Source organism: Sinohyriopsis cumingii, chromosome 15 (genome assembly GCF_028554795.1).
Source record: "Sinohyriopsis cumingii isolate HCF-2022 chromosome 15, ASM2855479v2, whole genome shotgun sequence".
NCBI classification, from domain to species: Eukaryota; Metazoa; Mollusca; class Bivalvia; order Unionida; family Unionidae; genus Sinohyriopsis; species Sinohyriopsis cumingii.
Window position 1 is genome coordinate 141,136,847 of NC_142975.1, and position 26,037 is coordinate 141,162,883.

General features: G+C 36.5%; 1 protein-coding gene across 2 annotated transcripts in view; it reads left to right on the forward strand.

Annotated features, from left to right (window-relative positions):
* Nucleotides 1-26,037, forward strand: part of LOC149782926 (uncharacterized) — a 149,423-nt gene that overhangs the window by 93,222 nt on the left and 30,164 nt on the right. The window contains exons 6-10 of one of the 2 annotated variants that reach the window (XM_089934482.1): nucleotides 3,865-3,913; nucleotides 8,365-8,522; nucleotides 12,657-12,731; nucleotides 13,735-13,801; nucleotides 20,395-20,536. In XM_089934482.1, the coding sequence (XP_089790608.1) occupies nucleotides 3,865-3,913; nucleotides 8,365-8,522; nucleotides 12,657-12,731; nucleotides 13,735-13,801; nucleotides 20,395-20,536 (491 nt within the window). The remainder of the gene's footprint in view (nucleotides 1-3,864; nucleotides 3,914-8,364; nucleotides 8,523-12,656; nucleotides 12,732-13,734; nucleotides 13,802-20,394; nucleotides 20,537-26,037) is intronic. The other variant, XM_089934483.1, reaches the window with a different exon arrangement.

The following is a 26,037-nucleotide window of genomic DNA, read 5'->3' on the forward strand; positions in this document are numbered from 1 at the left end:
ATGAAATCACCAGTAAAGTGATTTAATTTCTGAGAAATTGTATTTTAATCATTATCTCTCAAATTTGCTTACAGACGAGCTGAAACTTCAGCATTGATGAAATTTAACTTGGTACTCCCCATCTGCATTTCACTTCACATGACTACTCAAATCTTGCACCCTACATGTCTGTGTAGTCAGGCGATATAAACAATAAACCCCTTTCCAATGCCTTTATAGAAGAATTCTGAAAATATTAACTGAAAGTATCATATTGTTTGTAAGAGAAGGAAAGGACACATAATTCTCGACATTTATTCCAAGAACAGCAATTAGGAAATTCTTGCTATCACAGAACTTGGAGAAAGATTCACCATGAATGGAGCACTTATGAAGGATGGTTATCTTGTTTCACATGATTACTGCATTGACACGTGTTCTCTGCTTGATGAATCTGGCTTTGCATTGGTGAATTCCGATTTGTTTTGATAGGCAATTGACTCTGACCCTACACACCAACATAACTGTCCAAAATATCAAAAATGGGGTGAATAAGGTCAAAGCAAACTTGGATTAACATTTTAGGTGCTGCTAATAATAGCCACAACAAGTTTCTTTTCATTCACTAACCATCAGAAGTTGCAAACAAAAGCCAACTGTCTTTTGATCTTGGCGAGATTAAGCAACAGCTTAAGCCCTCAATTGTTTAAAGTGTGAACACTTGTTTTCATGCCTAACAGATCGTTGGTCGTGTGTTTCACAATTGCAGATGGGCTGTTAATTGGTAATTTTATTTAGGAACTATTTCTACAGTTAATTTGATAAGTGTTTGCTTGTGTGTGGGTGTGTTTGTGTGTGTGAGAGAGAGAAAGAGATTGTGCATGTACTTAGTTGTAGAGAGAGAGAGAGAGAGAAAAGAGTGCAAGTTCACAGTTGTAGTTTTCTTAATTTTTGCTAAATGGTTAAATTTAATACATGTATCTTGGTAGTACAGTGGAACCTGTCTTGAGAGACCACCCCTTCTGCCAAAACATAATGGTCTCTCATGACAGGTGGTCTCACATAACAGGTTATAACACTATATAATCTCTAAATCTGTACATGGAGAACCTGGTCTCTGAAGACATGTGGTCTCTCATAGCAGTGGTCTCTCAAGACAGGTTTAACAGTATACTACTACTACTGCTAATAATAATACGTGTGATATAATAATAATAATGATAATACTAATATTTATTTTTTTAAAAATGTTTTTCTAATTTCATGGTGTTTGTTTTTGTAATAATATTATTATGTTTTTTTTATCTTATAGGTGTTGTCTAATGTTGTAAAGCGCTTAGAGCTTCTAAAGATTAGATGCTATATAAAGTCCTCATTATTATTATTATTATTATTAATGCTAATAATAATACATGTGAAATAATAATAATGATAATACTAATATTAATGGTAATGCTATTTGGTTTCCATTGAAGATGATGATTTCACAAAAGTAGGATCATTGACATGGATGAAACTCCAGTGTACTTAGATTTTATTCCCGGATGGACTGTCAGTAAGGAGGGTTTTAAAAGTGAACTCTCATGAGTGGTGCAGATAAAGAAACCTAACTTTAGTCATTTTAGTTTCTGCAACAGATGTAGAATAAAATTTTAGTTTGAGTGCATGTTCTGGCACGGAATTTTTGAATGATTTAAAAGGTGTCCAATAGCTTATGACTTAAAAAAACCCAAAAAGATGCATCCCAGAATATACACTGCTCAAAAATATTATTTTAAACATTATTTTATGGTGTCCCAAGAAATGTAGTGTCCCAAAATATATAGTAAATACAGTGGCTTGAAAATCTTGTTATTGCTACTACTCTTGAATGGATGACCATATCAGCATGGATTTTTACTTAAAGACTTCTTATGATGCCTAGTTGGTCCTGAATGAAAATGGTGGCAATCTGACATCCAGTATGGCCAACATGGCAGCCATCTTGAAAATCGTAATGTAATTCCTCTTAAATGGATGATCATATCCACATAGGGTTTTCACTAAAAGACTTATTTTGATGGAAATTATGCTGATCTGGGTCCAACATGCCCACCACTGTGGCCATTTTGGAAATATTGTTACTGCTACATCTTCAACATCGATTGTCATTTCAACATGGAGTTTTCACTAAAAGACTTGTTATAGGGTCCAATTGGTCTATTTTGAAAATGGTGCTGATCCGACATCCAGTATGACCACCACACAGTGGCCATCTTGAAAATCTCATTATTGCTACTCCTGATGAAAGGATGGTCATATCAACATATGTTCACTAAAAGACTTCTGATGTCTACTTGGTTTTAAATTAAAATGGTGCTAATCTGGGGTTTAATATGTTTGTCACAGTGGCCAGCTTGAAAATTGTATCACTACTTCTTGAAATTAATCATGATATCATCATGGGGTTTTCACTAAAGACTTCATAATGTTTTGTTGATCCTAAATTAAAATGATGCTTACATCCAGTATATGGCCATCTTGAAAATCTTGTTTTAGCTACTCCTCAAAGGCAGTCATTCTCAAATGGGGTTTTCATTAGATGAATTCTTAAGGTGTTTACTTGGTCCTAATGAGTATGACTAATTCTCAATATGGCCACCATTGTGGCTGCCTTGAAAATAATGCTATCTCCTCTCTCAAATTGATGGCTGTATGAATAGGGGTATTCACCAATAGACTTGATGTTATACCTAGTTGGTTCAGAATGAAATTGATGCCAGTCTGACAAGTTGTACATCTAATATGGCTGCCATAATAGCTGTCAAAATGATAGTCACTACTACCACACATGAATAAACATTATGACATGTTTTTTTTTCTTACCAAAAGGCTTCTAAATGAAAATGGTGCAAATCTGATATCCATTATGTCCACCACAGCAGCGAATTTGACAAATCTTGTTGTCATTGTAGAATATCAGAGATGGTTTTGACACACAAAATTCAAAAGAAAGAATAGGTCTTATCTTGAATTTCATGAAATTCTGTTTGCCCAGTAGAGCGCCAGTTCCTTGAAGAGATTTTTGTTTCAGGTTGGGTTTTTTTCCCCTTCAGAATGGAAATCCTTTCGTCATTAATTCAGCTTTGAATTACATGACACTTATGGCTGGAAGTGGCCTTGCACTGAAACTTGGTAGATGACTCCAAGATATTACTGGCTGGAAGTGGCCTTGCACTGAAACTTGGTAGATGATTCCTACATATCAATGGCTGGAAGTGGCCTTGCACTGAAACTTGGTAGATGACTCCAACATATCAATGGCTGGAAGTGGCCTTGCACTGAAACTTGGTAGATGACTCCAACATATCAATGGCTGGAAGTGGCCTTGCACTGAAACTTGGTAGATGGCTCCAAGATATTAATGGCAAGATTTGTTGTTCTAATTTAAATGAATTGCCATTTCAAATTTTTTATGCCAACAAGTCAGTATGCTCAAATTCTTAATTGCATCTATTAGCATTAAGTCCATTAATTGATGTGCTCCAAAGACAAATTATAGGCAACTTTTTTATTTCTCTCACTATGTAATAAACATGATGAAAATACTTGGCCAGGGGGTGCATACGTATCAGGATTTAGGGAAATAAGGCTGAAACATTTTGGAAACTGATCCAGCTCTGAAGGAGCAATACGTCTAGAGTAAAAAAAATCTGCAGGCCAATCTTTAATTATCTACCGATTTTGTTTCAGGGTCAACACATCTGCAGGTCAGGCTTTAATTATCTACCTATTTTGTTTCAGGGTCAACACATCTGCAGGTCAGGCTTTAATTATCTACCTATTTTGTTTCAGGGTCAACACATCTGCTGGTCAGGTTTTAATTATCTGCCTATTTTGTTTCAGGTCCAGTGCCTCCGAAGGATGAAAACAGCCAGATAGTTAACTATATAAGGTTTGTAGTCATGTTCAGCCATTTCATTATTGACTGGCAGACTGCTAAATCACTTGTACTTTTCTAGCTGAGCTATTTTTGTTCTTTGAATATTTGCACAATTGCACAGTGTTTAACCTACTTTTCACTTTCAACCTGCTGCTTAAAAAAGAACAAGAAGGCTACATTTAAAAGCAAATAAATAATTAGACTTGAAATATTAAATTAGTGTAAGAGAGACATTATATTTTGTACAGCTGGCATGGTAACTATTTGAATCTCTTAACTTTAGAATTATGCTTTATATTATAGCTGGTATGGTAACTCTTTGATTGCTTCTTTTGGGGGGTTTTACAACATATGTACAGCGTTATCTTTTGTAATTTTTTGGGGCAGGGATGCAGTGTGGGACTTTGTTCATTGGGGTTTTTCATTTCATTTTGACATTGCACAACAGGTTTAACTTCTTCTTAAGGTTACAGTTATGGGAACATAAATTGAATTCTTGCCATTTTCCATATTTCCAGCAAACACTGGAAGGTCATTTTTTAACAGGCCACATTAAGGAACCTGATGCATCAAGTACTGTAATGGACTACACCATAACGATGTTCAAAGTAGTGACATTCCCCCTCCCCCGTCACACACACACAGACAATCACCCTCTGGACAATAACCCCATGTCATGGTTATTCCTCTGTATAAAAGAAATAAATACACTGATTAAAGTGAGAAAGTGGATGATTTATAACAAATAGGTTCAGGAATTTGAATCAATTTTTTGACTAATTTTTCATCAGTAGCTGTCAGGAAAGATTAAGTTGCATTCAAAACTGAATTTGGTCCACATCTTGCGCATATAATAATTATGAGGACTTTGTATAGCGCCAAATCTTTAGAAGCTCTAAGCGCTTTACAACATTAGACAACACCTATAAGATAAAAAACATAATAATATTATTACAAAAACAAACACCATGAAATTAGAAAAACATTAAAAAATAAAAAACATGCTGAGAATATTTCTGGTAGGAAACATTGTTAGGTCTTTTTAGTTTGTTCTTGCAGTCGAAATTAGTGAGTTTTCAGAGCCCTCTTGAATGTGATCACTGTCTTTGTGTCTAAGTTCAGTGGCCAATTCATTCCACGTTGCTGGGCCGTGGTATGCAAAAGAACACTGTCCATATGACTTTGTTTTCATAGTGGGAATAATGAGTATACGATTGTCAGAAGAGGAGCGTAAGTATCTTGCTGGTGTGTACACATGGGTGAGGTCAGATAGGTATGTTGGACTAGAGTCCGACAGTGAAACATTGCACAGAGAACAAATTTTGTGTTTGATTCTGGATCTGCATATGAAGATGTGTACTAAATATGACCAATTTTTAGTTGATAAAGTATAACAAAACTTTTGAAATGAGAACCAAATATGAGACTTGCATTAAATTCCAGTTATCCCCAACATTTACTCCTCAGTGTCACTCGCTTTGAAAAATAATGTTAATTTATAATCTGGTATAACCTGTTTTAGAAGTTATATCACAAGTGCAGCTTCAGTTCTAATATAAAAAAAGAGTACTAGGTAAGGGGTATTAGAAGTGCAAGTTGTGTGGAACTCCATGTAGGTAATCATTCCTGCTAAGTCGGTCATATTTACGAATTACAAGAAGCAGGCGAAGAATAAATTCAGCACAGCACTTTCATCATTGCTCTTGTATATGGCCTGCCAAAGCTTGCATAATATGAAGTTGCTCTAGTGATCGTTCGTGTTTGATGTAATCTATAAATTCCCATATGGTTGGACGACATCTGTCAACATTAGCTTGGAAGCTGTGGTGCCCGCATTCAGCAGATGTGTTTGTTTTGTGTAATTCATCTTCTACACGATAAAACATGTTTCAGAGATCAATGAAAAATTATGGCCGGCAGCAGCCATGTCTTTGTGGCCTTCCAGATAGTCGCTGTGTATGTGCTTCTTTTACACAGGGGAAATAACTATGTCATGGAGGTAGTTGTCCAGGGGGTAATTGACCAGGGGGTGATTGTGGTGGCGGGATAATTACCAGAACTGTTTAAAGCCTAAATAATAATGTGTGTTTCCAGTTTCATGCTCACAAAAATTTACGTTCAATTGATTATGTAAACATTTTATTCTACTTTTTGTCATTTAATTATTTTTTAACATCACTAAACAACCAGTCTATCGTTCTTGGCAGAGCAGAATGGTAAATTTGACTCGATGGATGCACTTTGTCCCCGTGCTATGATGCACTTTCTCCAGTCTGACAATACCAAGTTAGTGGTTTTCCACAGCTAAATGCTATTGTTAAAAAAAAAAAAAAAAATCTGCAGATCTTATCAAACATTTTCCTTTTTGATGATTGCACTAGCTGGACATATGAAGTTGACTTAGAGCAGCATGCATCACACAAGTTAGCCATTTGATTTGGATTACTGTCTATACTCGCTCATGAGTCTAACTGCAAACTGCACAGACCCAGATCTGCCATTACTTGATGTACCAGCAGATCTGGATCTATGCAGTTTGCTAGGATTAATCAGTAGAATAACATAGACCTTGATATGCCGGTGCATTATACTATGGCAGATCATAATCTTTGCTGTGTGGAGTCTTACTTGTAAGCGAGTATATATAGTGTGCTGTCTGGTCTGTATTGTAGATAGTTGAGAAAGAATGTGACTGATGAAAAGCACAGTGTGATTATGACACCTAATGTTCTCATTACGAGTAGTGAATGAACTGAAATTAGAACTGTTGACATCTAATGGAAAATCGATGTTTTGTCTTTCTTTTTTTTGCTAAAATATCAATCAACACACTGTCAATATACCTCAGACTTGCTGCTACTGGTTTCTGTAATGTGTGGTTAGAATGCATAAATACCTTAATTTTCAAAAAGTGGTTGATTTCTGCTTGAAAACTCTGTCCAGTAGATGGCCATTATAACTGTTGTCCTACCACCAGTAGAATCACATGCCAATGTTGGTACATTGTGTAGTCAGCAGTTATAGACTCCAAGTGTGTTTTAACAAGGAAGAGCTGTATTTAATATCTATTTCAAGTTGCCCCACCATCCCCATTCTGCTAAACTGTTTTAGCACTGGATGATAATTTGCTACAAATAACATCTTGATTTTGTATTTAGCCAAAGGTATGTGTCTTCCTTGCTTTGTTATGGGCACATGATCATCCATCATCTATTCATGATTGATTTGGGTGTAAAAGGAAGAGACTGAAGATTTTTGGTTCGTTTTAATAGTGATTGATTGCTTTTCCATTTATGCTGAATCAGAAAAGCAGATGTCGTCTAGACTTAGATCTTTGTTAATGGAAGAAGACAATAATTTTAATTGGATGAATTGTCTCCAGTTGAATACAGCTATGAATTATAGGACTATTAAATTCTGGAAATTTAGGCAGTGATTCCTATCAAAATAAGTTGTGCTGAATTTACTGGTTACCAGCTTCTAAATGAAACCCCAGCATACATGATTTTTGAGAATGTTTTTTATTTATATTTGTTCCTCTGACATGAATCATCTGTGCACATTGGTGGCAGACATTGACACATTTTTGTTGCATTCATTGTTTCAAAAGAGATTTACAATGATGCAATAGGCTAAAATATCCTTGATTTTTCTTTGATGTGACAAAGATATGGCATGTTTGGATGTCAAAACTGCCTGAAAGGGAAAACAAGAAACAGTATTTAGCTAATAAGAGTTTAATATAATACCACTTCAACATGCAATTTTGTTTTGCATTGAGAAATATATTAAAAAATTACTTAAATTATTTTAAAATAATTAGGTAAGCAGCTGATTACATTCAGAAACCAGGGTTCAGCAGAATCACAATTAAATGGCAAAAGCAAAACATCTCAACAAAACATAAATAACATTTGGCAGTAATACATAGTCAAACAGACACACACAAAAAGGAGTGGAATTAGTGTCCAGAATGCAAAAATGCATATTTTATGGAAGAAAATGATTTTTAATCTATATAAACATTTTTCTATGTACTAATGATTGTAAAAGTGTCATCCTTTAGTTTTTTCAATTTTCCATTGAGATTTTGAGGTAAGGAGCAATAAGTCCTCCTGATTTCATAAAATTTGCTGAAGGTAAGAACCAATATGTTTTGTTTTCTTTTTATCAAAAATTGAAAGAGCAATGTGTTAGGTACAGTAAAACTTTATTGCTGGGTATGTAAACATTGCTTTAATTCCTGTATAAAAAAATTAGTAGATTCAAACTTTGAGGTAATGTTTTATAGGGCACAAAAGAATTTAACTTGGTCACTGAGATAAAATGTGGCCTTAACTCTCTCATCCATGAATTCAGTGGTATATAAATTTTAATAGCATGGTTCGAAATGTTTCTAAGATGTATGTGATATGAAAGATTTTTAGTTCATACATTCATTAATGGTTTTATTTCTCTTGCAGGTCCCTGCTTACATGTCCGAAGCACATCTTAGAGTGGGAGTTTTTGTCTCAGTTTTTTCATGGTGTCCAAGTCATTTCAAGTAACAGTTCAGATGTGTCAACCCTCTCTCGATCCCTTAGCATCTCTCAACCAAATTCTCAGCAGTCCAATTCTGGAGGTATGTACAGATAAGCATGAAAAGTTTCCATATCAGGACATAATTATGGATTCTTTTGTCTTATTCATTCAGTCAGGCACCTGTTGGAAATACTTGTAATAGCTAAGCAAGCTTATGGTATGACTCTGTCCATTATGCTTTTTGCATCCATCCATAAATAATTGTTTGTTACCACTCTGGAGTCCATATTTGTGATCTGATTTAAATCAAAGTTGGAATATGGGTTTATGTCCTCAGAATGTTGGATGAATTTGATAATGGGAGATCCATACATATAAATGAGTTGATTGTCAATCTGATTTGTCATCTTTGTTATGCTCTAAAGGCCATATTTCTCATCCAGTTTAGATCAGACTTTAAATATATTATGATTATTATCATTAAGGTCTTGAATATGTTTGATAATGATGAGATCCACAAATATTTTTATAAGGCACTTATACATCTGATTGGCAGAGCTTGTTCCCACTATGCAGGCTTCATTTCTCATTCAAATTTGATGAAACTTTCAGCATGTGCTATGGGCTGTCTGATTTTAACAACAAATGAGATCCATGCATACAAATTAGGTGATCTTGCATCTGATTGGCAGAGCTTGTTCCCACTATGCAGGCTTCATTTCTCATTCAAATTTGATGAAACTTTCAGCATGTGCTATGGGCTGTCTGATTTTAGCAACAAATAAGATCCATGCATACAAATTAGGTGATCTTGCATCTGATTGGTTGAGTGTGTTAGCCTTTACAAGCAATAATACTGATCTGACTTTGATCAGGCTTAAAATGTGGGTTTATTTCATCAAGATGTTGGATTGGGTTCAGTAACGAGTGAGATGCAACCAAAGAGATGGTCTTGCATCTGATTGTCTGGCTTTTTGCTACATTATTTGGGGGGGGGGGCGGGGGTCATTTGTGGATTAAAATGCTAGCATCTCATTGAATCAAGCATGAGATCAAAATGTTGGAACAAGTGAAAATGTAGGTGGAATGATTACATTTTCTGAAACTAACTTCTGGACAAGAGGCTGGAATTTTTTTTAATCAGCTGTTGAGTAATTCTGAAAAAGTCTTTTCTCAGAGGAATAATATGAGGTGCAACCATGGTTCACTTTTGTTAAAATATTTATATTTTTTTAAAAAATTATTGTGATTGACCTATTCTGATTGTTTAAGATGAAAGCTGGAAGCACTCTTTTTTTAAGGCATGATAAAAAATTTGACATTTAAATGCTCCAAACTTTTCATTCTACTCCACAATTTAACTTTGTGGATGAATTTGCTTTCGCAAGTTTACATTTATCAGTTACCCAGGTGAATGATATCAGATCCGTTAAGGCCTCTTGTTTTATCAGTTTAGAATAGATGCATTTAATTGTTGGAAAAAAACTTGATTAGTCATTCTGGTCCATTCTCTTTCCTTAAATAAGACTTGTGCTCTTATCCACCCCACATATATCATCATTAGTGTAGACTATTTGTTATTAGTTTTATTTTGTTATTAGCTTTATTTTGTTGAGACTTCATAAGCCTTTTGTGGCTCATAAGGTGACAGCTAATGCAGACTTATCTTTGGAATACATTACCCAATCTAATAATCATTAGAAAATCAACTCTCTCTTCTTTGAATGTAGTTTGTTCTTGCATTTATCTTACAGATGTCTTCTGTTAGTGAGCTACATCTAGTTTGTGAATTTTAATTGCATTTTGGTCTTTTTACTCTGTAGTTTGAGGTATAAAAAAATGACAAGTGCAAGAAATGCAGATGTTTTAAAGTTGCTGCTGAGAGTCGTGTTATGTGTCTGGTGCAGTTTATTGACACACCCCCACCTCCATTGTCTGAAACATGGAAGGAAATTGGTCCACCATTTTGCAGATGCACTTTTTGAGCAGTGAGAATAGGTCATGGTCAAGTTTCATCAGACAGACATTCTGAGCTTTCATCCTAACTCTGTGACTAGCGCCAATGTAGTTTCCATGTGCAGACCTGCCAACTCTTACGATTTTGCTGTAAGTCTTACAAAAATTACCCTTAAAATACGGACTTAAGCATACTAGCAAAAACTACGGGAAAATGATCTTTGCCAAAAAATCAGCTGCCTTACTGAGACTGAGTCGTCAGGGTTGGCAGGTCAGCATGTGTAACAGGATAACTGGGTGGGATTTCGGATTCACAACAGAACACTTTTGATGGTGATAAAAATACAGTGTTCAATAACGAATGACTTGAATGAGCAATTAATTATGATTATTATGTTCGTGTATATGATCCAGATGTTGGATCAGTTAACATAAAATGCATGGACTTAATAATGAAAATACCAATAAATGACCTTACACAGTACAAGGACAAGGAGTGAATGATTCACAGTGATAAGATTGTTTTACTCAAATAGTAAAACAAATTTAGTATTTTACTCGTATGGTAAAATATATTCACTCAAATAGTGAAATGATGTAAACAAACACTCTGCTACCAGTCACACTGGCCAATCAAGCCATCAGTATTCCAGGTTGGTCAATCAAGCAATCAGCGCCCACCAATCTCAGTCAGCAATGCCCAATCACCTGCTACTCGACCAGCAACACCGTTTATTCAGCTCTACGGCTGCCATGGTTCAGCTTCACAGCTGCTATGGTTAACTTCTATGGTTAGCTCTGCAGCTGGCACCACATCGAATCCAATCACTTCGATAACTCAGATTGCTCCAGTCACTCGGGTCTGTTCAATCATTCTGGTCATTCTGTGATCACTTTGGTCAGCTCTACAGCTGAAGACGTGCAAGTCCTTAAAGTAGACCACTCACTGACAATACATTCCGTAATGTCTAGATTTAATCTTGCAGTGAGGCATTTATACACAGACAAAGTAGTCATAATTTTCTGTGCGCTGGAAGAATTTGGTTTTTCACATTGAAAGCACTTCACACGTGCGGCATAAGATGAACTGAATTCACTATTTCAAAATATTTTACAATATACATAAATCACCCTCGGGTATCGTTGTACACAAAAAACAAAACCTGAGTATATTTTGTTTAATAAATAAAAGGATTTATACAATTCCATGACACCATGATGGCATCCCTGCCCTACTTGATATTTCTTGAATCATACCCAGTGACCATCACTTCAGTCAGCAAAGACAGTGACACTGGATCCTGCAAACTCACTGGAGTCACAAATATAGTGCTGGATCCAAGAGACTACTTGCACAATGCACTTTATGAGGAAGTTCGAAAATACAGATGATACTCCTCACCCATGTTGTCAGTTCACTGGGTACAAGTCCCCTCATATGTCCATGCATAGCCTTAACACCAGATGAATGGGGTCATTTTCTGCTCTCACTGGCCGTTACTGTATACATAACCCATAACAGTCGTCATATATCATCGCAGCTATTGACCAGTCCATTCTGCTGTCAGCAGTCTTGTCTACAGGCTTTATCACCAAAATATTGGCTGCCATGCATAGTCTATCTTGTGTTGAAAAATGGTGTTAAACCTTACAACAACAACAACACTCCAACATGAAATACTTGTTTATCAGTACCAGCCTTGATGAAGAACACAGTGGAACTCACAGTCCTGTTTCTGAGTCCAAAGTGTTAGCCGATAGGCTGTTGACAACTAGTGTTATTGCTGACTCATTTAATCCCGAACACCGTCTTTTCTAGGTCTTACAAGTTTTTGCATTTAGCTCACTTTCTCTAATGTGGTTGTAGATAAAGTTATGAAACTTGATGCATGTATTCATCCAGGAACTAGTCAGCCTGAGAGGTTATAGTGACCTGTTTTTCATGTCCAGATATTTTAAGCTTTTGTATTTAGTAGCTCAAATCATCTGACAGTCATTTGAACCATTGTAAAACTTGATGTGTCTATTCATCTTGGAGGTACTACTCACCATTAAAAAAAAGCAGGTCATAGTGATCTACTCTTTTTGCAGTGATGACTTTGTGGGGTTTTTGGATTGTGTCACAGGGGAGCCAGCAAGATGCAGAATTCTTGTATTGTAAGGAGTTTAGTTATTTAAATAAAAGACGTAAGTTAATATAAACTTGTGAAAGAGAACAAAGTTTAACAACTGATTAGAGTTATAGTACAGTATACCTTTTGTTTTGTTTTTTCTCCAGAAGATGACGAATCTGTGATAACATGCTATCCTGCCAAGTCCCTAACTATCTACAACTCTCATCTTACCCACTCAGGTAAGTTACACCTGTAGCAGAAAGGGTAATTGCTTGAATACAAGCAACACAGACTGGTGACAAGGTATGTTGGGGTCTTCACAAAGGTATATTGGGGTCTTCACATTTCACAGTTGAGCTCATGGTAATATGAAATCATATGATAAATAGAGGTGGTATGTACAAGCTTTCCTTCTTTCTTGGTTACCCAACATTGAGTCCACCCATGGAGATTCTGTCATTAACGCCTGAAGTGTGGATGAGATACACATTTTGGGGGTTACTTTTGAATACATCAAAATATATTTGCTTCTGGGAGATTTTTGTTTAACAGATGCCTAAATGTATTAAAGACATTGTTTTGAATTGGCTATTAAGCTCACACATGTGCAGAAGGGTAAAAGTTAGACTTTGTTTTAATGTTTTAAATTTTTGTTTTTTGTTTTCTTGCATATTGGACCCATCATTATCATGTCCAGGCCAGTTTTTACTCCAAATTTCAAACTGATCCTACTTCTTGCAAACATTCACATGTCCATATGCAGTTCTGACCAGACTGTTTTAGATCTCGAGCCAAAAAGTCTCAAATCAAGACACAAACTCTTGTTCCAACAACTCGTAATTTCTGCGGTTTAAAAAATTAACTTTTTGCTGCTGTAGTTTGTAATATGAGTAGAAATTCTACAGTATTTGGTATCATTGTAGAGCTACATCTGTATACTTTTCTGTAATACCACAAACTTTGGTCTATCTTAAATGATTTTGATGGTAAAGAGCTCTTGAAGTAGGGTACAACCTCATGATGCATAAACATGGCACACTTGTTAATGTATTGAGCTGTGGCTTAGTTGGAAATGCATGTATCCATTCTTGTCTGTTCATGCTTTCTGCACCTATTCAAAATTTGTGTGGAAAAACTATAAGAAACTCAGAAGTAAAAGTTTCTATTCACAAGTTTCAGGAAGCATCATTTCATCTATATATTTTAATTACTGGAATAATAATCAAGGAATTTTGTTTGCAGGCGAGCCAGAGATTTTATCACAGAGGAGTCATCTCGGCAACAGTAGCATTGGTGATGTCATACCCAGGTAACATGGCATAGACTGTTTTTAAAGTCTCTTTATTTTTATGGACATAAGAAGTCAGATTGACACATAATTGATATTGACTCTAGGGTCCATCTCTGTCCTACGATATCGGAAACTGTTGAGGTCTCTAGGAAGTAACTATATATATACATTTACTAGGCTTGAAGAAACAATTTAATCTACACATAAAACATTGGCCCTTTCTGTATCTTGATTTGGTTCTGTCTGTTCGTATGTTTGTCCATACTGTGAAGGTCATTAGCAAGGTTTCAAAATATATATTTGCCATAAACAAGGAAGATTAACAAACCTTTTTAAGTCCATATAGATGTCTTTACACGATTCTTAGGACATTCTAGCACTTTTGTTCAGTTATTTGTACAAAAAAAAAAACTTTAGAATTTTATAAAAACCTTGTTAGTATGAGTAAGGAAAAAAACACTTCACATAGAGAAGTGAAATTTGGTAGGTTTATATGTATATGTAGATGAACTGATTTGATTTTCAGTCCATTACAGCATTTTTACATTTTTTAACATTTGTTCAAATTTTCTGTTCAGGTCTTTTTAAAATTATTATGATATTAAATAAGAGGAACAAATACTCATTATTACTGTAAGATAGCTTTGAAATAATTTACCACACTTGAAATTCACTAATAAAACTTTTCTTTGTACTAATAAAACTTTTCTTTGTACTCAGACTGAAGGCAAAAATCAAGGAATGTTATTAAATGAAGTCGAAATAAACCTAAAATGAACCAATTCAGTTTCTCTTGTTTCAACTTTAATTTCATGAATGTTATTGAATCTTGTGACAAGTCTGTTTTGATGTTTCTAATGATTGCAGGGAAACAGCCTAGATCCTGATCTCTTGGCATGATCAGTGAGGGCAGGTTTGGGTCTCTGCTGTTTATCGTTAGGTACATATTTTACAAGGGTAAATATAGTTTATACCTATGGAGTATCTGTTTTGATGTAAGCAGTTTTAAAATCATGACTGTTTTGGCACAGGGTTGCAATGGGGGGGGTGAGTGATATGGTGTGGTGTAGTGTAGGAATATGGGTGAGGCTATTGATACATAATCAAGCTGCAGAAAAAATCAATATAGCACAATTTTTATGTCTTGCCTGCAAAGCATAGGTTAGACATAAGTATCACTTCTCCAACAACGTTGTTGTTGTTGGCAGAGGCATCAATGTTACATTTAGCATTTAATAAAAACATAAGAAAAAGTGTCCACTGTTTTTCGTTTCACCTTTAGAGCAAGACATAGGTATTACATTTCAATGGTAAGTACATTCCCCACCCACATGAACATTAGGAAATTAAGTCCACTACCTCTAGATTCCTGCTCTCCCAGAGAGATGGAAAATGTTGTCTTTCCCATCTATATAATGTATAAGCAGAGGGAAGAAACTCATCCAAAATTTCCACTGCTTGGTTGTTACCAGTATACCAAATGTTCACCAGTTTAAGATTTTGCTGTGATATTATTAACATTGCACCATATCACCTCATGATAACCATCAAGATCATCTGTAATTCCACCCATCAATCAAAAAGTATGGTACAGTATTGCTAATTAAGATTTCTGTAACCTCTAACTTGTGATTTTTGTTGAAATTTATGCGTATTTTTTGCAGTTTGTTTCATTATTCTGACCTGGTAAGTTTAGTTTTTAATTTCAAACTCTGAATTTCTCACATAAATATATCAGGGTGTGGTTATTGCTAGTTTTTTCCCAAATCAGAAGAGCTTATTGGATGGTGTTTTGTTTGTTGTCCATCCATCCATTTGCACAAGTTTGTTATTGCTACTCCCAAATTTCATAGAGGATTGCCATGAAACTTTGCACACTCATTCATTGCATGATCTAGTTGGTCCTAAATGAAAATGGTAACTGCTTGGACATCCTTCATGTCCATCACAATGGAAAATCTTATCTCTTGTATTGGTGGTTATATCAGCATGGGGTTTACACTAGAAGATTTGTTATAATGTCTCATTGGTCCTTGGTGAAAAGGAGGCTGATATGACTTCCACTAAGGGTGCCATGGCAGCCATCTTGAAAATCTTGGGTTACTGTTTCAGACTGATTGACGGTTTCACTGAAAGTTTTCTTGTAATATCTTGTTGATCCTAAATGAAAATTGTGCCAACCTGACATCCAATATGACAGCAATATTGGCTATCTTGAAAATGTTGTTATTGCTACTGCTACATGCATGGTCAAATCAACATGGGTTTTTCACTAAAATGATGCCGTGCTAGACCTAAATAAAAATGGTGCTGATATGGTATCCAATATATCAGCCACAGTGGCTGTCATGAAATCTTTTTAATTGTCTTATATATCATTTATTTTTGGAGTTAATCCATTATACTTGGGGTGAATGAGGTCTCTGCCTTCATCTTTAATAAGTGATTATCATTTTCAGACTTGATTGTCATTGTAAAAGCTTTGTGTGTGTGTTTATGTTTTGATTTTACCATTGTTTAAACCCACACCAAGTCATCATGCATTCAATGTGGTGCTTGCCTGTTACACCCTTTGTTTAATTAATCTCTTTATGTCATGGGTGAATTGGCTTTTTGGTTTTGTCTTTTAAAAAAATCAATTTTGTTTCAGGATGGGTTATTTCAGACTTTTGATTTCATTCATTGGTACCGATATATTCCATATTGACTGTTAGTGTGACCAAAGCCTCTAATTCATGCACAAGATGAATAAGTGTTATCACAGCTAACTGTGCAGTTCTTATGCCACTGAAGTCAGTCTGAAATTTATGGACATGTCAGGTTAACTTGTGGACAGGATAAATCAATATTACTGTGTGTATATGAATATAATTGATGTTTCTGATTGATGTCTATCTTTATTGCTGTACAAAATTACTTTGAGATGAAATGATTGCAATATTTTGACAAGAACTGTGAATAAGTGCATAAATAAGTTGCATGTACAGCAATTGTGGATATTTTCCCTTCTTAAACTTGCTGCAATTTGACTCTGAAAAATGGTAATTTTGCACAAACCTTTAATGAGAGACCACCTGTCTTGAGACAGCACTTTTTTGGCAGAAGGGTTGGTCGTACAAGAAAGGTTAAACTGTACTGGTAAAAACTTAAATGCAAAGTGCAAGGATGTTATAAGTTAAAAATGCCTGGACTCCCATTTAAACAGATATGTTAGTCCCTACTGATTGTAGAGTATGTAATTGGTATATACAAAAAAGTTCTCTCTCTTTCTATAAAAAAGCTACCATGGAGCTCTGGATCAGATCAAATAAGTTTTATTATGTGGTATTTCACACAGTCGATGTTGTGGTCAGATAGATTAAAATGCTTTGACACTGGAGAACCTTTATTATTCTGGATATACCTCGAGTGTTCTTTTATTCTCACCTGGCATTCCCTTTTAGTCTCACCTATGTATTGTTTGCCATATTTAGTACAATTGAGAAGAAATGAATCGCCCAGAACAATACCTCTGATGAGTTACGATAGTAACAAAACCAGTGTGGGACAGAGGGTGACTAGACCACTCCAGAAGATGGGAGAGACACCTTCATAGCCAATCGGTAGTCATCTTCTCTGCAATGGACGTTATACTTCACAAGTAGTGAATGTGACATGTTGGCAGCTATAGTGCCTGAATCCCTTCATCAGACTGACCTGGAGCTTTTGTTAAGTACTTTAATAAAACACATACCTCTTCCTGATAAGAGAATTGGGTGAAACAGTGTGCATTATACACACCAAAATATGGTGAACTGGGAGAAGTCAGATCTTGCCTCTTCATGACACATTATCTATCGAGTATGGATTTTTACCAATCGCAGCCTTGTTCATCTCCCTCCCATGCAAATTGTATGGTTTATCTAGCATGCAGTCTGTTTCCAACAAGGAGTGGATTGTTGTGAAGGAGATCCTGCAACTCGTGCTTCATACATGCAGCAGTCAACTTGATTCTTTTCAAGTGCCTTTTCATGCACCTTCTGCAGAGTACACTGCTGACTCAGTGGGAAGAGAGTCAAATGCTTACAGCAAAGATTCCTCTGGAGAAGCCCCAACTAGAGATCATAGAAGCCCCAACAAGAGATCATAGAAGCCTTAACAAGAGATCATATTTTATATGTAAGCCAGCTTGTACAGTTGAGTGCCTCATATATTACCCACTTCACCAACGAGATATCACTCAATATCAGCCTGTTAAATGTAGGCTACAACTAATACCTTTCATTTCTGGAAGAATCATTGTTACAGAAAAGTGATCCTTCTAATGTCGGTCAGTTCTGTGGTGGTCACCTGCCACATCAAATGGGGGAGGGAGGGGCAACAAGATCATCCCAGTGCTTCCAGAACATGTTCTAGCCAAATCATTGTCAAGCAGACTCCAAACTAATCAAGCTGAGTGGTCCATTCATCACTGGTCTTTCTTTAGATATGCACACTTCAGGAGCATCCAGGGTTTGATTTCTTTGCAACAAGATGGAACCACAAGCTGCTCACCTTTGTCTCTCCAATCTTAGATCCAGAGGCTTGGGCCATGGATGCCATGGAAACTAGTTTGGATGGATTTTTTGGGCCATGCCTTACCTCCATCTGTTCTGAACTTGAGAGTAATTCAAAAGATAAAGGGCCAGGAATGCAGAATGCTTCATATAGACTTCCTCAGATGGGACAAGTCTTGGATGAACAATCTACTCAGTCTAGTGATGGACATGCCCAGGAAAATCCCATCGATGTCAGCCTGGTCAAACATCTTGGTCAAGGATCTTTCATTCCTGCCACCACAGGTTTTCCCTTCATGTCAGTTTTATGAGGAGATCTTTGTACAGAAAAAATTTGAACCCTCAATCATGGAGAGAATCTGATAAGCTAAAAGACCCTCCACTTTAAAGGCTTACAATGGAAAGTGGCATGTTTTCAGAGGCTAGTGAAGGGACAACAGCATTGCCCTTTTGAATGCCTCAGTTTTTCTATTGGTTAACTTTTTTCTCTTGTTATTTGAGGAGAAAAGGTGTGCTCGTTACCATCAATGGCTGCTGCTCCGTGATTTCTGACACATTTAGTTTTGGTAGCGGTGATGCAGACCATGACAAGGACATTCCTGTACTAGACATGCTGACCACTTTGATTTGAATAAACTCAGATCACTCACCTTGTTTCCAAAGTGGAATGTTTCAGGGATTTTGATATGGATCAGCTCAGACAAGCTAGCCATTACTCAAACCATACATAAGGTGCCATCTAATAAAACATGTGTTTTGATGGTCCAAGCTTTGACATGCATAGTGAGCAAGTTGCATGCCCATGTATGTACCTCAATTATCTCCAGTTCAGATTGGATGGTTCCATGGTCTTAAGGATGCAGCCAGGTTTTATTGCAAGCATCGGTAACTGTCTGCAGGCAACCAGAAATGTGGCCATATGTGTTGTGTGCTCCTAGGTTGATATGTCAAGAGAGGCAGTGTTCAAGACCTAGTCCATTATTTTAAGCACTACTTGAAATTCAAGGAGAAAATGTGTGGTACCTGACAACGCGAGCTTCTGGTGCAGACCAAAAATGAGGATATAACATCACATGCTTTGTGCTTTGGTTCAAGTGGGTCATACTTTGAGGTCTCACAAGGAAAGAAATGTCTCCTGAAAATTTCATCTCCCTGTGAATTTAGCATTTGAATGCAACATTTTGATCTCAGACATTATAGAAGCCATCGACTGGAATGTACAGTTAGCTTTCTCAAGTTTCTGCCTCTGTGATCTTGCATTGTAGAGACAAGAATTTAATCTGTTTGGTTTGGTGGCCAATCACCGGACCCAGGTAAGCACAACCTCTTCACAGGTATGGGTTTAGCACATTTCATTGGATTCTCCCCAACTTTTGGGTTAAGGCAGCATTTCTTTCTCATTATCCATGTATTGATATTACATATGTGACCATCAGTAAGGCTCTTTTGTTATGGAAGTGGTTTATCCTTCATATAGGGGCTTTAGACGCATTTCCCTTGAAGATGGAAGCTCAGTATTGCCTTCTCCTGTTAACCTAATCTACTGATATTAATATGCATGGGAAACATAGAAAGTGAAATGTTTCTCCAAGAATACTTACTAGATCACATTACTGTTAAGCCTTCTCATGCCTCACCACAATGAGTGCATCCTGATTGATGTTTCACTCTAGCTTAATCTGGTAAACATTAAGTATATAGGTAGCTACATAACAGTGGAAGAGGGAGGTAATTTGGAAGAGTTGTTTTTCTTTGTCTTTTTGTTGTATTGGTGGAAAAGAAAAAAAATCTTTCCTGAGGGTTGGATTTGAGAGGTAGCGTGTAAAGTAATTGGTGTATTTATCATGGCAGGTACAGATCATGACAGACAAAAGTTCAAAGTAACCTACTTTTCATGCTCTAGTGACTTCACTGAATTTTGCAGTGTTGAGTCATTACAGTTGCTTTGGGTTAATTTTGAATGGCCTTTAATAATTGTTTTTCAGTACATGGTGTTGTATTATAACTGTGGTTGGACAAATGCAGTTGAATTAATTACACTAGATTCTACTTAACAAAGTAAATGTTTCTCAATAGCAGGTTTTTACCCATAGTCCACTCCCTTGGACAGTCGCCAGTTTCATCTCCTACCAACAGCCGGTCAGAGTCCCCTGCCACCCAGAGTTCGGAAAGTCAGCTTCTCTCCCACCAGCAAAAGCTTCCAATCTTTCAAGAACAGGTAAGTTTGGAATATAGCACATTCAGTTTGAGTCTGTTCAGTTCTTCTGTTTATGTAATTATAAGCATTAAATCTTTTGTCTAACAACAAGTGCTATATATTCTTGCTTAGTAAGTTGATAATTATTTTTTTAAAAAGATTCCTGCAATCAGGGATCACATTCCATGAAACCTGTAATAGCAACCCAATCAGTAAATGAGTTTTTGAATAACTTGAGGAAATAATGATAAGTGATTATGGCGTTTCAGAGTACAGGGCTGAATGACTCTCCTGACTGGTAGTTTGCCCTATATTTTAAATCAGTGTGAATTGGAGACATTTTTAGCTCAACTGGTCCTAGGCCCGAAGAACTTATGAAATGGTCCATCATCCATCAATTAGTACAAGTTTATTTTGTTTCTCCTCCTAAACTACTTGGAAGATTCCAATGAAACTTTATTCTCTTATTCTTAAATGAAATGCTGACACTTGGACATCCAATATGGCCACCACAGCAGCGAACTTAATCTTGTAACTATTTCAGAATGGAAAGTCATTTTGACATGGGTTTTTTACCAGAATACTTTTTATGATTTATTTGTTTAGTTGGTCCAAATTTAAAAGGTGCCGATCTGATGTCTCATGATGGCCATCTTAAAAATCTAGTTATCACTACCCCTCCTTGATTGATGTTCGTATCTGCTTGAGGTTTTCACTGTAAGACTTGTAATGATGTCTGGTTGGTCTTAAAATGAAAATGGTGCTGATGAGATATTTAATACGACCACCATCTAGATAATCTTGTTATCAGTACTGTTCCTGAACAGAAAGTCATACTGGCATGGGGTTTTCACCAGAAGACTTCTTATGATGTCTAGTCAATCCAATATGGTCCACCACTTTAGCCATTTTGAACATCTCATTATTACATCTCAGTGAATGTCAGTCAGCATGGATTCTTCACAGAAAGACTTCTTAGGAAGTCTGATTGGTCATGAAAGAAACTGGTGCTAATCTGTTCTCCAATATGTCTGCCAGGTGGACATCTATAAAATCTTGTTATCGCTACATATACTCATTGGGTGGTCATGTCGAAATTGTGCTTTCACCAGAGGACTTATTATGATATCTAGTTGATCCTAACTGCACACAGTATAAATCCAATATGGCCACTATGGCAGCAATCGATCTTGTAGTTGTTACTCAGCAAAAGAGAACTTAATATCAACATGGATGTTCACAGAAGACTTCTTATAATGTCCTTTTGGTCATAAGTTAAAATGGTGCTAATCTGACGTCCAGTATGGCCACCATATTGGCTATCTTGAAATGGAAAATCATTTTGACATGGGGGGTTTCATCAGAAGAGCTCTTGTGGTGTCTTGTTGGTCCAAAATAAAAAATAAAAAAATTAGCAAACTGACCTTCAATAAGGCCATCTTAAAAACATTGGCATCTCTACTACTGACAAAACTGGATGCTTTTATCAACATGGGTTTTTCATCAGTAGCCTTCTTTTGATAACTAATCACTCCTGAATGAAAATGGTGTCCATCATAATTCCAGTATTACTACCATGATAGCTGTTTTGAAAATCTTGCTGTCACTGGTCTTCCAGAATGGATGGTCATATTGAAAAGGAGCTTTCATCAAAGACTTCTAATGATGTATTTTAGGGTTATACATGAGAATGGTGTCAATATGTCCTGCAGAGCAGCCAATTTGAAAATTTTGTTATCACTACAGAATATCAGAGATGGTTTAAACACTTGGCAGTTAAAAGTCACTTTGTCATACTTCAGAGTAAATGATGATGGTACTACTTGCCTATCTTCAGAGTAAATGATGATGGTACTACTTGCCTATCTTCAGAGTAAGTGATGATGGTACTACTTGCCTATCTTCAGAGTAAATGATGATGGAACTACTTGCCTATCTTCAGAAGCAGTACCCATACATTATTAGATAGACCAGAACAGCTTATGGAATGGTCTGATGTTTCTCATCCATTGTCCGAACATCTATACATAAGCTTTTTTTCTCTCATTACTTCTAAACTTCTGGGAGGATTGCCTTGAAACTTAACATTGACAAGGAGAGCTCGGGATGGTCTGTTGTCCATCTGTCCATCAGCATGAGTTTGTTATCGCTACTCCTCCTAAACTACTTGGACAGTTGCCTTGAACTTTATGAAGACCAGAAGAGCGGATGCTTTTTTGTTGCTGTCCATTAGTTCAAGCGTGTTATCGCTACTAATCCTAAACTACTTGGTCAGTTGCCTTGAAATTTACTTAAGACAAGAGCTTATGGGATGCTCTGTTGTCTGTCATCCATTATCTGTCTGTCTATTAGCACAAGTTTATTATTGCTGTTCTGAAACTAGTAGGGGGATTGCCTTGAAACTTTACACAACACATTCATCCCATGATCTAGATTGTCTCTAATGAAAATGGTGATGTTCAGACATCCAGTGTGGCCACCTTGTGGTCATATTTTTAAATAAAATGTATTGCTACTCCACCTGAATTGATGGTCACATCAACATAAGGTTTGCACTACAAGACTTCTTATGATGTCTAATTGGTATTAAGTACATATGGTGCCAATCTTGTATCCAAGATGGCCATCATGGCAGCCATTTTAAAAATCTTGTTAATCACAATGCCTCCTGAATGGATGGTCAGATTAACATTTTCCCTAAAAGACTTCTTATGAACCGACTGCTCTGGTAACCGAGTGGTTAGAGCTTCCACCTTGGATGCAGAAGGTCATGGGTTCGATCCTGGCCTTAGTCATACCATACTAGTCGGCCTGGTTTCAGGATAATGTGACTGGGTGGGACATCATGCTATAGGTCTGTGGCATGATGCCCCAGCGCTGGACATCACTATAAACTGCTACACTGCAGACATTGTAGCGATATGGCTGAAAAATTGTTAAAGCTACATTAAAAATCCAAATCACATCACTCCATCACATCTTGGGAGCCATCTTAAAATTCTTGTTATCACAACTCTACATAAACAGAATGTGATGTTGACATGGGGTTTTCACCAGAAGACTTGTGTGATGTCAAGTTGGTCTTAAATGAAAATGGTGCCATTCTGAAATACAATATGACCTCTACAGGGGCCTTCTTGAAAATCTTGTTTATGCTACTCCTGAACAGAATGTCACTTCTTGAAAATAGCTCTACACTCCAAATGTATCAACATGGGGTTTTCAGCAATAGACTTCTTCTGATACCTAGTTGGTCCTAGATGAAAATGGTGCCAGTTATACAGCCAATATGGCCACCATGACAACTGTCTTAAAAATCACACCTCTACACCCACTGAATGGATGATCATAATGACTTGGGGCTTTCACCAAAAGACTTCTAATGATGCCTGCTTTATCCTAAATAAAAATGGTGTCAGACATCCAGTATGTGAACCACAGCAGCCAATTTGAAAACCTTTTATTTACTGAAGAATCTTGGAGATGGTTTGAACACTCGCCATTTGAAAGGAAGAACTGGTCGTACATTGAATTCCTGGAAATTCTTTTCTCCCAGTGGAGAATAAGTCCTCGAGGGACTGTTTTTTTATTAGCTCTGATGGTCATAGATCTGAAGAGCTTATATGATGGTCGGTTATTACTATTCCACCTAAATTTCTTTGAGGATTGCCATTTAACTTTATATATATACACATTCATTACATAGTCTAGTTGGTCCTAATTGAAAATGGCTGCTGGCACATCCATTATGGCTGCTGCCACAGTGGTCAGCTTGTTAATGCTACTCCTACTAGTTGGATGGTCATATCAACATGGGGTTTTTACTAGAAGACTTCATACGATCTCTAGTTGATCCTAAATGAAAATGGTGCTGATCTGATTTCCAGTATGGTCGCCACTACAGCATCTTGAAAATCCTTGTATATCTACTCAGATGAACCAATGGTCATATCAGATAGGGTTTTAATTAGAAGACTGCAGGTCATGTCTAGTTGATCCAAAACAAAAATGGTGCCAATGTTACAGCCAATATGGTCACCATTTTAAAAATCATATCACAGCTTTACTTAAAATGAAAGTTATACGGACATGGGGTCTTTAACAAAATACTTCTCCAAAGATTTCTAATGATGTCCACTTTGCCCTAAATGAATGTGGTGCGCCAAGTATGTGTGCCACAGCAGCCAGTTTGAAAATCTTGTTATTGCTGAAGAATATCAGGGATTGTTTCAATGCATGGCAGTCAAAAGGAAGAAATGGTCTTATCTTAAGTTCCTGGAGATTCTTTTTGCCCATAAGAACATCAGTTTTTGGAGGGACTCTTGTTAAGGGTTTCAAGACTAAAGAATGGTCAATTTCATTAGGTAATGTTACAATTCATCTGAAAGGTGTACAAAAATAGAGACTAATGTAGAGTACTCTTTTCTTTGAGTCACTTAAGCTTAACTCATTCGGCCCGGCACTGTTTTCAGTATCTCTGCTGATATGCCCCAGAGGCACAAAGCTGTGTCTAGCTGCTTGTGCCCCATAGTTTTTACCTGTTTGAAAACATTGTGCACATGCATTCACTCTTACCTTAATTTCTCTTCTTATATCCAAACAAAATCCACAAAATTGTCACCATTTGTTTCAAATGAATTTGTCGACACATTGAAGAAATTTTTTCCCTATTTGTCGAAGTCTTTCACAACTTATTTATACAGTATTTACAAACTTATGTGCAACGTTTATCCGCAAGAACTCTGTCATCATCGCTGTCAGCATCATCATCTTTGGACGATTCAATCTCAGAAACTTCTATGCCCAAATCTAAATCTCACAAAATATCCAATTGCTGAACATATCTTTCCTCAGCTTGCTCAATAATTTCAAGATCAAACCCAAGAAACTCCACATTTTTGCTCTCATCAAAAATCACTCTTCCGTCCGCCATCATTTACTATTTTTCATGAACAGAACACGTGTAGTTAAACCGCTCTCAAACTTTAGCCCTTGGCTTCTGAACAATTCAAATTTCCACAAATGAAAGTAAAATCATTTCTGATTGGTTTAATAGTTCTTTAGTTCTTGGAATAAATCATTTCTAACCAATCAGAGATGTTGTATCTAACACACATTCATCACGCCTGGAGACGGGATCGGCCATTGAATGCAGTAAACAATTCACGACTACAGGCGGGATCGGCCAATGAATGCAGAAACCGGATCACGCCTACAGACGGGATTGGGGCCGAATGAGTTAAGAATTACTCATCAAAATTCATGACATTTATTGAATAGTTTACTTTTCAGTTTTTTGTCAGTGTTGGATGTTATATTTTAGTGACTAGATGTTGACAGCTACAAGAAGAAAATATTTAATACTTATGGCCATTACAGCAAGATCATTTCCATGGTTTAAAAAAATACGGTCATAGGAAACAATGTAAATGAGATCTGAATAGTAATTTGGACCAGTAGTTTTAATTTCAATGGCATCAGAATAGACAATGTTCTTAATACATGAAAAGAGTTTCAACTGA